The sequence below is a fragment of the Bufo gargarizans genome, chromosome 9 (genome assembly GCF_014858855.1).
Source record: "Bufo gargarizans isolate SCDJY-AF-19 chromosome 9, ASM1485885v1, whole genome shotgun sequence".
Taxonomy (NCBI): domain Eukaryota; kingdom Metazoa; phylum Chordata; class Amphibia; order Anura; family Bufonidae; genus Bufo; species Bufo gargarizans.
Genome location: NC_058088.1, coordinates 127723085 through 127736195, shown reverse-complemented (window position 1 = coordinate 127736195; position 13111 = coordinate 127723085). Strand labels below are relative to the sequence as shown.

General features: G+C 46.4%; 1 protein-coding gene across 1 annotated transcript in view; it reads left to right on the top strand.

The window, feature by feature from the left end:
- Positions 1-13111, top strand: part of STEEP1 (STING1 ER exit protein 1) — a 66535-nt gene that overhangs the window by 22298 nt on the left and 31126 nt on the right. Inside the window, exon 2 of the mRNA XM_044306518.1 lies at positions 8428-8545. Coding sequence (XP_044162453.1) covers positions 8428-8545 — 118 coding nt within the window. The remainder of the gene's footprint in view (positions 1-8427; positions 8546-13111) is intronic.

Here is a 13111-nt window from a genome sequence, read left to right as displayed (position 1 = left end):
ATCCGATAATCGGTCGATCCCTACTCCTTATACCCGGATTTTTCGGCGGAGCTTCAGAAGAAAAGGGCTACGTTTACATCTATAAAGAAACGTTTGCGAGACCTCGATTTGCAATACTCTATGGCCTACCCGGCCCGCTTGAGAGTCCTGGATGGCGGGAAATCGCATTTTTTCAACAAGGAAGCGTATGGCGGTGTTCGCACAAGTCCGTATGTACAATCCACACATATTATGTCTCCAGGAAACCCATATCACGGCCGAAACAGTGAGTAGATTGCATAAACCATGGGTGCAATAGGCAGGAAGTGCATTTGGCACGTGGTATTATAGGGGTGTGTTCATGCTGGTTCATCGTTCGGTTAGGTGGGAGGTACACCAGGAACTTACGGATCCTGAGGGCATGTATGTTTTTGTGTTTGCACACTTGAATGGTGTTCCCTATGTAATACTCAATGTATATCTGCCTCCTCCTGCCAACCTCTCTGTCCTACAGGCTGCGGCGGGCTTAGCGGCTCAATTCCCGTTTGCTATGGTATTGTGCATGGGGGACTTTAACTTAGTGGGAGATGAGACACTGGATAGATTTCAAGCCAATCCTTGTGCGGATAGCATGCGTGCGGGTGACTCGCGGCTTAGGCGCTTTATCTCGGAGCTGGGGTGGAGGGAAAGGAATCCTTCTACTAGGGAGTTCTCTTGTTTCACGCCCTCCAGGGGGGCATTATCCTGCATAGATTATCTATTATGTGATGCGCAGACTTATCTCACAATCTCTTATGTAAAGTATGTGCCTCAGGGACCGTCTGATCATGCACCTATTGTGGGGACGTTGATCTCGTCTGATGGGGAGACACATGGCCACAGTCTTCGCATTCACCCGTTTTGGCTGTACCTGATGACCATAACTGACCGTATATCCGATCAATTAAGAGTGTTTCTAGACCTAAACACTGAGGGGGACAGTGATGTTCTTATATTATGGGATACCCTGAAAGCTTATGTAAGAGCTTGTGCCAAATAGTCCATATCTTACATTAAAAAGACTGCGAGGCTTAAGGAGGAAGAGCTATGTGCACTATGTAAAACAGCTGAGAGTGCATATGTTTCTAATCCCTCTGAGGAGAATAGATTAGATTGGATGCAGAAAGGTAGACAGTATATGTTGTGCTTACAAGAAAAGAGTGATCACAGGCTCTTCTTCCTCAGACAACAGGCTTTTGAGCAGGGTAGCAAAATGGGGAAGGTCCTATCACAGGTTGTCAGACGTAACACTATGGCTCCTGCAATTATTTGCATCCAGAATGAGGACGGAACTGTAGTGGAGGACCCTGGTGGGATACTAAATAGATTCAAAGATTTCTATAGTGAATTATATTCCTCGAGAACTCAATATACCTCATCTGAACTTCAAACATATCTAGCTGAGGTGGCTCATCCTCAATTATCCCCCCTGGATAGGGGGATTCTTGATGAAGAGATCATGCTGGAAGAGGTAGCTGCTGCGATCAAAGGCTTGAACTTGGGAAAGTCCCCAGGCCCAGGCGGCATCCCTCTGGAGGTTTATTCTAAATATGAGGATATTCTAGGACCTCAGTTGCGCAAGATGTATGCTGCCTCTTTGGAGAGGGATCATTTACCAGATTCACTATATGATGCCTCTATTGTAGTTCTCCTAAAGCCAGATTAAAAATCCCCTAGAATGTGCATCCTATTGCCCAATATCATTTATTGAACCTAGACTATAACATTCTAAGATTTTATCAATTAGAATGAATAAGGTGATTACCTCCATTGTTCATGAGGATGGCCGGTTCTAGAGAACTTACAGGCTATAGTAGGCCGAATATTACCCACACACAGGTTAGCCCATCAGGTTTGGAGAGCTGCTAAACTCCAACAATACCAGAACCTTCCTGATGATGTCGCACTATGGGATAATCCTATGTTCCCACATTTGTTGCACTGTGAAGGTAGAACTGTCTGGGAAAACTATGGAGTGCTCACATTGAGGGATCTGTATGAGAAAGGTGTTCTATACTCATTTACTCCGCTCCAGGAGAAGTTAGGGGTTTTGCGGTCTCATTTTTACAGATTTCTACAGCTACATCTCCTCCATTTTCCATTAATTCTTGTGGAACACCTAAAGGGTTAACAAAGTTTGTAAAAATCAGTTTTGTATACCTTGGGGGTGTAGTTTCTAAAATGTGGTCATTTTTGGGTGGTTTCTATTATGTAAGCCTCACAAAGTGACTTCAGACCTGAACTGGTCCTTAAAAAGTGGGTTTTGGAAATTTTCAGAAAAATTTCAAAATGATCAAACATGAAATGGACATATGGGAAATGTAAAGTAATAACTATTATATGATCACAGTATCACAATCTATTATAAAAGTAGAGAAATTGAAATGAGAAAATTTAGGAATTGTTAAAAATTTTGGGTAAATTTGGGATTTTTGCACAAATAAAGGTGAAGTATATTGACTCGAGTTTATAACTATTATGAAGTACTGTGTGTCACGAGAAAAATCTCAGAATGGCTTGGATAAGTAAAAGTGTTCTACAGCTATTACCACATAAAGTGACACATGTCAGATTTGCAAAAAATGGTCTGGGCAGGAAGGTGAAAACAGGCCCGGTGTTGAAGGGGTTAAAATTAGTGAATTGTCAAATTGATTACTTGAGTTTTTCTAGAAAATGCAGTGTCCTTACAGTTACCACAATTCCCACTATACATCCATTTAAGGACGCAAACATCAATATGTATGACTAAGGCTACTATCTGTCATGGATCTGCACAAACGCGTCTGTTAAGATATTACAACTGTCTGCATCCGTTAAGAACGGATACGTTTGTATTATCTTTAACATAGCCAAGACTGTGCCAGATTGTGTCAGTAAAAACTGATCCGTCCCCATTGACTTACATTGTGTGACAGGACAGATCCATTTGGCTCAGTTTCGTCAGACGGACACCAAAACACTGCAAGCAGCATTTTGGTGTCCTCCTCCAAAGCGGAATGGAGACAGAATGGAGCTAAACGGATGCATTCTGAGCGGATCCTTATTCATTCAGAATGCATTAAGGGCAAAACTGATCCGTTTTGGACCGCTTGTGAGAACCCTGAATGGATCTCACAAACGGAAACCAAGACGCCAGTGTGAAAGTAGCCTTAGCTGAAGGCGCCATCGGGAGGGTATTGGGTGTTTTTAATACAACATTCTTCCACCATCATTGGATGTCTTGTGGACATTGTTGGACTTCTAATCGATCTTATATTTTTTTTTAATTTTTTTTTACTTGTAGGCTACATATAAGGACCAGGATTGTATTTTTTTTTATATTTTTTTTTATATTTTTTATATTTTTTATTTGTATCCAATGTTAAATTTCTTGCTACATGCAATGTTGTTTTTTTGCTGTTTTTATATCTAATTACTAGTGTTAAGCAAACTTGTGTTTTTAAGTTCGGCATCCAAGGTTCGTGTTCAGGTAATTGAAGAATCCGTTATGGATTCCATTACCACGGACCATAACGGAATTCTATTTCTGCATACACCACGGAAGCCTATAAGAGACATTACATATTGCATTCTGTCATAATAGAAGTCTATGGCCTGCATAGACTTCTATTATGACGGAATGCAATACGGAAGAATTTTATAGTTGAAGGGTATGTCACTGGTTGTATGCTGCGTTATCTGAGGGCAGCATAAATTGGTGACTTGATATCCTAATGAAAGTGGTCGGTCACTTTTATGTGAATTTCTTCAAATCAGTATTGAGCAACTCCAGCTTGAGTTAAGCCCCGGAGTCCGTTCAATACACTGCATACAATTGGGAGTACTCAAACTTAAAGGGCTTGTCCCACGCAATATATTCTACAGTTTCAAACCAGCACCTGTATCTGAATACAATGTGTAGTAGAGCATAAGACTGCACTCGCCCAGGTGTAAAAATCTTTTTGCTTTTATTGCTTTCTGCTGGTTACATAAACGTGGACATGAACAGTTAGGCGACGGCCGTTTCATTTTCGTCTGGCCTTCCCACACAAACTGTGGCCTGCCCCTTTAAAGGCACCTAATAAACCACATTATACAGCATATGATACAAATCATAGCACTAAAAACAAAGATAAAAATGTGTACCTGTGAGACCTGGATCTGAATAATTTTGTAATTGTATGTAATTTAAAAATTTTGCTTGGCTGATTCAATAAAATGTATCTGTATCTTGCGAGAGCCCTGAATGGATCTCGCAAACTGAAAGCCAAAACGCCAGTTTGAAAGTAGCCTTAGAAAGAGATTGTCATGTACTATATGATGTCCTATTTTGATTGCATTTTACTCAATTTTGGCTAAAAGTCATATTTTCAGTTGGCCTTCATTAAAAATATTGAGTCATTCTGTCACAAAGGGTTAACTGTTTTTCTAAGAGTGTGACTGGTACTAATAAACCTTAACTCTAAACCACTAAGGGGACATAAACTCTTATTTAAGCCATTCTTATCAGTAAGATAAGGATTGAGCTTTGAGTGTTTATAATGTCAGAGAGCAGAGATAAGGAGTCCCTCTGCTCCCCAGATGACTGAAAAGACAAAAAATCCACAGGCAACTAGTAGAGCATATCTGCTCTGTACACAAAAAAGGGTTCCATATTGTTAATAAAGCTCAAAATAAGTACAATGCAATAATAAATAAAAAAAATTCCCCCAAAGGTATACATAGCCTTTAAAGGATAACTGACACATTTAGACCCTAATTTAAATTTTCATATATGTAGTTACTAATAACATGATATTCCAGAATCAGTTACTATTAGACTGACTTACCCCATATTTAATAAGATTCAGCCCTTAGCAACCAGTCTGCATAAAAGGGCAATTTTGCTATTCAGTTAAGATGGCCGCCACTGCCCTCACCTTGAGGCTAATCCCGCCTGCCCTCACTAGCCAGTAACAATAGCCCCCCAAAAGTGTTAGTAACCAGAGCCCTTCCCCCTAAAGGGTTAATCTCCTGCAGCACAAAGGGATCCTCTTACCACATGTTGCTTTCATTTATACACTGAGCAGACGGCAGATCCCCCTTCCATGGTCTGCGCTGCTCCAACTCTACATTCTCCAGCTCTGCTGAGTGAGGGAGCGTCTGCCAAGTGCAGGGACAGGGAGAAGTGCACACAGCCCAGGCACTGTTATCAGCTGCTGGGGAGGACCTGGCTTTAATCATTTACTTACAGACCCTGGCTGTCAGTAATGTGACCCTGCACGCTGCGTGCTTCTGCGTCCTCCGTCCTTCAACACATAGACGGACCATGCCTAGCAACCTGATTTTAAGCACAGGTAAAAGTAGGCAGTACAGGGAACAAAACTGTGGAATTAAGGGGTAATTCAATACACAGTGAAAAGTAGAAATAGGGCCACCAAGGATATATTAATAACCACAATCCAATACTCCCCCCAAAAAAATATACAACAGTTATCCTTTAATTTTTTACATTAATCATGGGAAAACTCCTTTAACATTCACAAGGTCCTGTTGGTTGCATCCTCAGGCTTAGGGCACATTCACAGACCATAGTGTTTTGTGAATCAGCAAAACACGGATAACGGATACACATGGCGGCCACTATAATAGAAAATGCCTAGGGCATGCTCTTTCTTTTTTTGCGGGGCCACGGATACGGACAGCACACAGTGTGGTGTCTGCATCTTTTGCGGCCCCATTGAAATGAATAGGTCTGCAGCCGTTCTGCAAAATTAAGGAACGAATGTGCACTAATTCATACGGCTATCTGAATGAGCCCTTACTTGTAGGTGCACATGTAAGTTCAGGCTGTGAGATCACTGTTGTCCTCTGCCCAGGTTCTGCAGCACAGCAATCTTCTTAGATTAACATTAGCCTGTGTAGCTTTATTTTCTGTGACGCCAGTGAATGTATTTGCCTTTCACCTGATAATGACGTCTTGTGAACTTGGCTGGTTGGGCAAGCCGCACTTGAGGTGTGCGATGGTGTAATTGGATTTGAGTCCTTGTTTGTGGCTAGGATGCGCTGCTCGCTGTGCTGCAGTAATTATTTCATATATGACCCAGCTCCGCGTCGTGCCGAGAATGATTCTCATCTCAAAATCTATGCTTTTAGTGGTAATGACCAGAACCTCTGCTGTAAACAGGAGATAATGATCCTCGCTGCACTCTGGAGAACTGCAAAACTGTAACCCCTTTCAGTCCTTGCAAATGTTTTTTTTTATCGTATTAGTGCACCCGTTTTTTCTATCAGTTTTTTTTCTTCTATTTTGGGTATTGAAATGGAAGTGACTCTCATTTAGACTGTATTACACTTGTGGAAAGGATGTAGTGAACCCCACAAGTGGTGCAGTAGTAACAATTCTGTAAAGCCAAAGTTTTTTAGAATGTAGTCACAGGTAGGGAATCGTGTGAGAGGAAATGTTCAGTAAGATGATGTGAAATGCGTTGGTCTTGTGTATTGTAGTGTAGTACGGCATCCAGTATTTGTGACTAGGAGTTTGGGACAAGTAGTGTGTTTTCCTCTCCTCCTTTTTTTCACTTGGTGCTTTAAAATGGTATCCTCTGAATAGGTCATCAGTTTCTGATCGGTGGGGGTCCGACACTCGGGACCCCTTCCAATCGGCTGTTTGAGAAGGTGTTGCGGCCCTCTGGCACATCACCAAGCACAGTACGGTACATTGTATATAACGGTTCTGCTTGGTATCGTGCTCAGCCCCATTCACTTCTATGGGGCAGAGCTGTGCCTAGGAAAAGCTTAGAGAAGGCTGCTGAGGCCTTCTCAAACAGCTTATCGGCAGGAGTCCCGGGTGTCGGACCCCCACCGATCAGATACTGATGAGCTATCGAAAGAATAGGTCTTCAGTTCTAAAGTCTCGGAAAACCCCTTTAAAAAGACCCACCACTTCTGCTGAGGTGTCTATTTTTATATTCCCCATAATATAAAAAGTATGGGACCTCTTATCTTGTAGTCTGGTTATCCCTCTTTTATTCCTTCTGAATATTTTATGAATGATTTGACAAATGGGTGTTACCATTCCCCTTGTATTCCTACCAATCGGTACTGATTAGGCAGAGTTAGACCCCTAACTGGTAAACACGCAGTTCTCCATTTTTTAATTTCCAGGAGGAATAACAGATTAACAATTTAATGCAGATTAAGAAGAAAAGATGCTGCAGAATAGTTGTTTCCTGGAGACTAAAAGCACATGTCAATAGAGGTGACAGGTCTTTAATACTGCTGATTTCACCCCCACCCCCCCGTTACACCTTTTAGCTCAGGGCTCGACAAATCCCAGGTCACCATGGCGACCAGGAATTTAGTCCTGGCGCTTGGGTATTTGTCAGCCCATTTTCAAAGGTGCCCGGGCGATGGGTGCGGAGCGCTATTCTGTCCGGAGGCAGCACCGTTTGAAACGGCTCCGTCACAGCACACATTAGCAGAGCCGCTGGCAGCAGGGAGGGGAGGGGCTCGGGAGGAGTGTAATCTGATCCTAGAGTGGAAGCTGCTTCTGCAAGCCCCTCCCCTCCCACCAGCCAATCAGAGCTCAGGCAAGCACTAGCAGCTCTGAGTCACTGACACAAGTGCAGGGAGTCTAAGAAAGAATCGAATGAGTCTCAGGTTAAAAGAATCTAAAGATCCGATTTAGTTAGAGACTCATTTGATTCTTTGAGTTAAAAGAACCGTGAGACTCTAGAACAGTTTACACTGAGGCTGTCGGCTGATGCTTTTGTTGCAGCAGTGATATGATTAAGGGACAGGAGCAGAGATAAGAGAAGTGACAGGACACAGTTTAGATTACAGTTTGAATTAACCCTTTAGGATCAAATTGGCTTCTCAAGGAGCTATATATGTTAAAGGCATCCCTTCTTCTGTCTCATTCAGCAGCTATATAACTAAGGGTACTTTCACACTTGCGGCAGGACTGATCCGGCAGGCTGTTCACCCTGCCGGATCCGTCTTTCCGCTGTTTCGCCTGACCACCGCTCCGTCCCCATTGACTATAATAGGGACGGGGCCGAGCTCCGGCGCAGCACGGCGGTGCATGGCAAAAGGCCGCCGGACTAAAAGTACTGCATGTCCAACTTTTTAGTCCGGCGGCCTCTCACCGTGAACTGCCGTGCTGCGCCGGAGCTCCACCCCCGTCCCTATTATAGTCAATAGGGTCCAGGGACGGAGCGGCTGTATATGTAACATCATATACAGCATTATTGGGGGGGCTCTATGGAGAAGTGGGGGGGGGGGGGAGCACTATGGGGGCATCTACTGGGGTCTTTATGACGCGGCTCCGCCTGGCTCCTAACTTTTTTAGCTGGCTCCTAGATATCAAGGAAATTTGTCAAGCCCTGTTTTAGCTGGTAATGTTTCTGTACTTTTATGTATTTATCCTCCTCTGCTTTTCTGTTTCAGACTGCCAGCTAGAAAAACTTCCCATGAGACCTCGGGACCGAGCGAGGGTTATTGATGCAGCAAAACATGCTCACAAGTTCTGTAACACAGAGGAGGAGGAAGCGGTCTATCTGCGCAGGTGTGTCCCCTGGGCCTCATTCTCTGCGCTTAGGTTATGTGCATTTTCTGTCACCATCCACGGCAGTTTTTGTGCCCTTCCCTATTTTGTGTAAATGGTTTGTGTCTCAGAGCAGAAAACAATCTCATCGTCTTTTTTTTTCTTCTGCGCCATGACGTGTACCAGAGTAGATGCGATTAATGCCAGGCGGTGTGATTGACAGATCTAACATCAGACAAATGCCATAATGACGTGAGGAAATATGGAAATGACTCGGGAGCCCTAACATGTACCAATATTTCCAGACACAGTCCTGTGGGCAGTGGACAGTGGGATGGCTCTTGTCATGCAGTTACCTCAGTTCTGTGAGGTAAACGATTGAATGCATTCATTATGGCTGCTAGCTCCAACCTACGAGCTTCTTTCCACAGATATTGCTGTTCTCTGCAACTTAAGGGGGTTTACCACACAAGTGAAAAAATTATATATATTTTAACTATAGTAATGCAAAAAACTTTGCTTTGCTCTCCAGTGTACTTTTTACCATGTTTAGCTTCTTTACTTACCTCTTTGCAGCTCTGGTCTCTTCCCATTCTGTGGGTGGGCAGCAGCTCGTCCCATGTGACCATCAAGCACCTGCATACACATACATGTTCAGACTCCTGACAGCGGCTTATCTCCCTGAAAAATGAAGGCTCTAGGTGACAATATTCACTTCTCTCCCCTGATATCTGGGGAGAGTCTTGAGCTCCCCACACACATTAGACTGTTGACTGAACCCGATGTTCTCTGCAGGTTCGGATGACACTGTGCTAATGTGTAGGGGGGCCTTTAGTCCCCTTCTTAAATCTGGATGATACCAGGTATAGCACATGGGTGAGAGCTGCACAGTGGTACAAGTCTTTTTGGCCACATCTGTAGACCTACTGTGAAAGTTAGGTTCACACAACACAATAGTAGTATTTACTACTATGACACATCTGGTTGGGACCTGGGCGGAAGAGCCCTCAGCCTGTGTGAGCGCAGTGGGAATAGCAGCTTTGGCAGAGCAAGGCACTGGTAATTCGGACATCCCAACCTGCAAAAACTCATCTCAGGGAGGTGCACTTCTCATTTCCGGGAGTTTTTTTTTTTTTTTTCTTTCATAAACTTTTTATTACATTTTCCAAACATATGCAGTATCTGCACACTTTGCTCTATGGTGTAGAGGACTTACCCTGCCCCAAATTATCATATTTATGTATACGATTAAAGGGATTCTGTCACCACATATAAGCCCCGTGAGCTAAACATATGCTCATGTCCAGGGTAGCATTCTGATTTCTATGGTGGCCTTATTAAAGCCATTTGTGACTTTATTCTGCGGAAAAACAGGTTTTACTAACCTGTCAATCATTGAATTAAGGTGCCCAAGCAGGGGAGGTCTGTGGATGCATGGTGCCCGGCCGCACGCATCGCCGTTCGTGCCCAGCGCCGCCTTCTACTCCTCAGTGCCGCCTCTCCGTCTCCCTCCCTCCCCCCCTCCACCCGCTTTGAGATCCCGCCCGTGCGCATAGGCTCAGCCTGATGCAGCTGGCATCGGCTTCTTCTTGCACTGTGCGCACGTGCCGAGAAGGGGACAACTGCTACAGGTTGCCGAAAAGGTTTACTGCGAGTAAACCTTTCCGGGGTTTATTGTTTCACATGTGGGCATCAGGGAGCCGCTATCTAATAGCGGGAGACTTGAGATCCCTGGGTAATTGTTAACCTAAAGCTCTTCTTTCCACAAATCATTAGAACAGTTTTTTATAAATAGCTCAGAGAATAAAAGTCACTCCATGTATTCTACTACCTGTCCTGGCTCTTTAACCTTTAGCAGGACAGACAGGCTTGATTGTCTCATGCGGCCAATTTGCTGTGGCCAAAGAGAGTTCCCCTTTAGTGACTCTTAAGAGTTTCCCAAATTACACTAATCAATACAGCGCTCTTCTGTGGGCATCTTTACCTTGGTCTATCAAGAGAACCATTGGGCTCTCATACTGTTATCCCTTTCTACAACTACTGTTATGAGAATTACCCTTCAGATAACGTCTTTCCCTCACAGCTGCATATATCTATATGGGACATCTCATTTGTGGTAACTGCTACAGTTTTTGTATTTCCAATGGCATAGTACTGCTGAAATGAGAAAGAAATCCCCCTTTCTGATGGAAGTGTCCTTTTTTAAGATTGTTTTTAGAGTTATCTATACAAATATATTATTACCTAGGAGTTGTCTTATGATTGTGTGTAGTCTTTCTGGCATAGTTATTTCTCGCCCAATTCCTTGGGGGACACAGGAAACCTTGGGTATAGCTCAACTCCCTAGGAGGCGTGATACGAAGTGAAAACTGTTAAGCCCCTCCTCCAGCAGCTATACCCTCAGCCTGGAGAGAGAGACTACCAGTTTTTGCTTAGTGTCCAAGGAGGCAAGACACTCCCTGCTCTGCAGAGCTGTCTTTTCTCTTTCATTTTAGTTTTTTCCTCTTTTATTTTTCTGCTTTTCGCAGGGACAACAGAGACGCCTGGACCTCTCTGTTTCTCCCGGGGTCGAGCTGCGTCAGTGCCGGCTATCCGCATTGCTGCCTCCCCCACTGAAGAAAAGGAGGACCAGGGCAGCCCAGCTCCCCTGCATCCCGCCAGCGCAAGGGTCGCCCACACGCCAAGCCCCTCTCCAGCTTCTTGGCTGAAGGGGCGAGCCTGCTGGAATGGCTAGAGGGTGAAGACATCAGGATGGTGAGTGGCTGTTCAAGTCGCGCTCTGTCTCGCGCTCTGTCTCGCGCTCTGTCTCGCGCTCTGTCTCGCGCTCTGTCTCGCGCTCTGTCTCGCGCTCTGTCTCGCGCTCTGTCTCGCGCTCTGTCTCGCGCTCTGTCTCGCGCTCTGTCTCGCGCTCTGTCTCGCGCTCTGTCTCGCGCTCTGTCTCGCGCTCTGTCTCGCGCTCTGTCTCGCGCTCTGTCTCGCGCTCTGTCTCGCGCTCTGTCTCGCGCTCTGTCTCGCGCTCTGTCTCGCGCTCTGTCTCGCGCTCTGTCTCGCGCTCTGTCTCGCGCTCTGTCTCGCGCTCTGTCTCGCGCTCTGTCTCGCGCTCTGTCTCGCGCTCTGTCTCGCGCTCTGTCTCGCGCTCTGTCTCGCGCTCTGTCTCGCGCTCTGTCTCGCGCTCTGTCTCGCGCTCTGTCTCGCGCTCTGTCTCGCGCTCTGTCTCGCGCTCTGTCTCGCGCTCTGTCTCGCGCTCTGTCTCGCGCTCTGTCTCGCGCTCTGTCTCGCGCTCTGTCTCGCGCTCTGTCTCGCGCTCTGTCTCGCGCTCTGTCTCGCGCTCTGTCTCGCGCTCTGTCTCGCGCTCTGTCTCGCGCTCGCCATTACTGTGCCGCAGGCCTTTCGGCCTTATGTATATTTAATTCACGCGCGCGAACGATACTGGAGGGGGCGGAGCTTGGCTTCCCGCTCCTCTCTTATCCCGCCTCCCAATCACCCCAAGTGCCCAGCAATCTCTACTGCCGCTCCTAACCCTGAGGAGGGATCGCGCTCGTGCTCCTATTCTGCTCCGGTACCTGCGGCTTGCTGTTCGCTTCCAGCCCTTAAGGTCTTCGGTCTGGTAGGACTGTTAACCCCTTCCTAGTGCCAGCAGCCCCTAGCCTGGACGGCCATACCATACCTTTCTAGCCAACATGTCCGATCCCTCAGGGGCCTCTGGACCCTGGTACCACGCCTGTACCGCCTGTTATGCACCCCTTCCACGGGGGCAATCACACCCGCATTGCTCTACATGCCAGGTCCCAATACAGGGTCTGCCACTTGCTGTGCTGCCCCCTGTCCTCTTGGATCCTCCTGAATGGGCTAGATCACTTTCCCAGGCTGTGGAAAGCCTCACTAATGTCGTGGGCCGCCTTACGAATGCACAGCCTGCCACGCAGCCGGATACGCCCCCCTGCTGTACCCTCCGGGTCCGCTACTTCGGCCGACCCGTCTGAGTCCCTCGCTCCCAGCGACGTCTCCAGGGCCCGGCACCCCCAGAAGTGGTCCAGGGCGGAATGCGTGTCATCCTCGGATGCTTCCCTGTCACCTCCAAGGGTACGGTCTCAGTCGGGCCCCTCCCCCTCACAGGACATGCCCTCAGAGGGAGAATTAGTGGATTCGGATTGGGATATGGACTCGGCTTTACCGTCCAAGCTGGCCTCTGCTGTGGGCCATCTCTTTACCAACATTCGTGACACCTTTAAAATTCACGATGATCCTCCCAGCTCTGACAAGGCCGGTGTGTCTTTTTTCCGCCCCAAGAAGGTGTCCACAGTATTCCCTCTCCATGCCGACTTCTCGTCGGTAGTCTCTAAGGCTTGGTCTCGCCCTGTTGCCCGTTTTACCCCCCCCCTCCCCCCCAAGAAGTTGGATATCTGTTATCCCTTCCCGGCGGATTGCATCTCCACTTGGGCGTCTCCGCCTAAGGTTGACCCTCCTGTGGATCGCTTGTCTAAAAGCACGGCCATTCCTGTGGCGGACAGTTCCTCTCTTCAGTCCGCTGAGGACCGGCGCATGGAATCTATTACTAAGGGCATATTTGGGGGGGGGGCGGGAAGA